This window comes from Nematolebias whitei, unplaced genomic scaffold (genome assembly GCF_014905685.2).
Source record: "Nematolebias whitei isolate Nwh7 unplaced genomic scaffold, NemWhi1 Nwh_scaf_5569, whole genome shotgun sequence".
Lineage (NCBI taxonomy): Eukaryota > Metazoa > Chordata > Actinopteri > Cyprinodontiformes > Rivulidae > Nematolebias > Nematolebias whitei.
The window spans coordinates 649-2,500 of record NW_023624114.1 but is presented as its reverse complement, the minus strand read 5'-3'; the positions used below and the strand labels follow the sequence as shown (position 1 = coordinate 2,500).

At 41.4% G+C, this 1,852-nt stretch overlaps 1 protein-coding gene across 1 annotated transcript in view; it reads left to right on the top strand.

Moving 5' to 3' along the window:
- LOC119429688 (sorting nexin-19-like) overlaps window positions 1-34 on the top strand; it is a gene marked incomplete at its 3' end in the record, with an annotated part of 566 nt that extends 532 nt beyond the window's left edge. Inside the window, exon 2 of the mRNA XM_037697268.1 lies at window positions 1-34. This exon is cut by the window's left edge and continues 161 nt beyond it. Coding sequence (XP_037553196.1) covers window positions 1-34 — 34 coding nt within the window.
- Window positions 35-1,852: the final 1,818 nt, after the last annotated feature.

The following is a 1,852-nucleotide window of genomic DNA, read 5'->3' as shown; positions in this document are numbered from 1 at the left end:
GCTCAAACAGCGTGCAAGACATGTTGACAAGATGGTAAGAATCCTGAGGGACCTCAGTAAAGAAACTGTGCACATGCACATTATGAAAACTAGAATATGGCCTTATTTCTGTGAGGACATAATAATGAAAATGTACAGGAAAAGAAAAACATCTGGTCTTTAAATGCTTTTTAAGTGTAACACAGTTATAGTAGGTGCACTGCTGAAAAAACTTTGACATACCAGGAATTTAAATATCACATTATTAACATTTAATGTATTCACTTTTTTCCTGCCACTTGTCTTTAGATGTTTTATTCTGATATATGTATTAGGGATGCACAATATTGGATTTTTGGCTGGTGATCAGGTTGGTAGTGTTGCCCCAGCTGAGGTTGTCATTCAGGTGCACACCCAAGTCAGGGCCGGCCCAAGCCTCTATGGGGCCCTAAGCAAAAATTGGTTTGGGGCCCTCTATTTCTGCTAATAATGTGGATTACTGCAATCAACAGTTAGATGATCAGATCATTCACCCACCTAACATAAACTTAATAAAATGACCTACAGTATTAACAAACTGGTAAAATATAATCGTCTCTGCATTTGTTGACTACTTCTAAAAATTAAATATTTTATATTAGATTAATTTGGCATTACAAACATAAAAACTGATTTGATTTGGCTGATAAAGTGATGCATGCATGTTTTTGGTCTGTGGGAGGAAACCGGAGTACCTGGAGAAAACCCCCTCCATGCATGCGTGGGTTTTCTCCTGGTACTCCAGTTTCCTTTCACAGACCAAAAACATGCATGTTAGACTGATTGGTAACTCTAAATTGTCCCTAGGTGTGAGTGAGAGAGTGAATGGTTGTTTGTCTTTATGTGGTCCTGTGATGGACTTGTGACCCATTCAGGGTGTACCCTGCCCCTCGCACAGTGGTTGCCGGACATGGGCACTGGCGACCCCTGTGACCCAAAATGGAAGAAGCGGGTAAAAGATAATGGATAGATGGATGATAAAGTGATATTGAAGCACACAAATGTTATCTTGAAGTTGGTGAAGATTCTCAGTCATCCAGGACATGATGAATTCAAAAAGCGTTCAATACAAAAACAACTGGACTTTATTTGTAACAGAAGACGTTTCGCTCCTCATCCGAGGAGCTTTCTCAATTCAAAGAGCAGAGAGTGAGAGATTCAGGTTATAAGGCTGAGTGAGATAAGACACACACACACATATGTAGATTGGCAATTCACACCTAAACAAACATTAACAGTAAGAGTCTTTTGTTCCTCTAATACACAGACGAGGCCCCTCTGTTCCCATCAGGTGTGAAAACCGGCTGGGAATCTGTTTTAAAGTTGCATTATAGGTTTTTGAAAGTGGAAATCTGAGGCCTCCTCCTCTGTTAAGAGACGGCTTTTCTCTTTTTACATAAATTGCCTCCTTCACCCCCCTCTCAAACCATCTGTGTTCTCGGTCCAAAATGTGCACATTTTGGTCCTCAAAAGAGTGTCCCTTATCTGTGAGGTGGAGGTGAACTGCGGAATTTTGTCCTGTGGAGCTGGCTCTCCTGTGTTGAGCCATGCGTCTGTGAAGAGGCTGTTTATTTTCTCCAATGTAGAGGTCTGGAGAGTCCTCGCTGCACTGGACCGCATACACTACACCACTCTGTTTGTGTATGGGTGTTTTGTCCTTAGGGTGGACCAGCCTCTGTCTGAGAGTCCTGCTGGGTTTGAAATGTACTGGGATCTTGTGTTTGTTGAAGATCCTTCTGAATTTCTCTGATACTCCAGCAACATAAGGGATGACGATGTTTTTCCCTCTGTTGTTCTCCTTTTTCTGTTTATTAGTGTGTTTTGTAGATTTCCT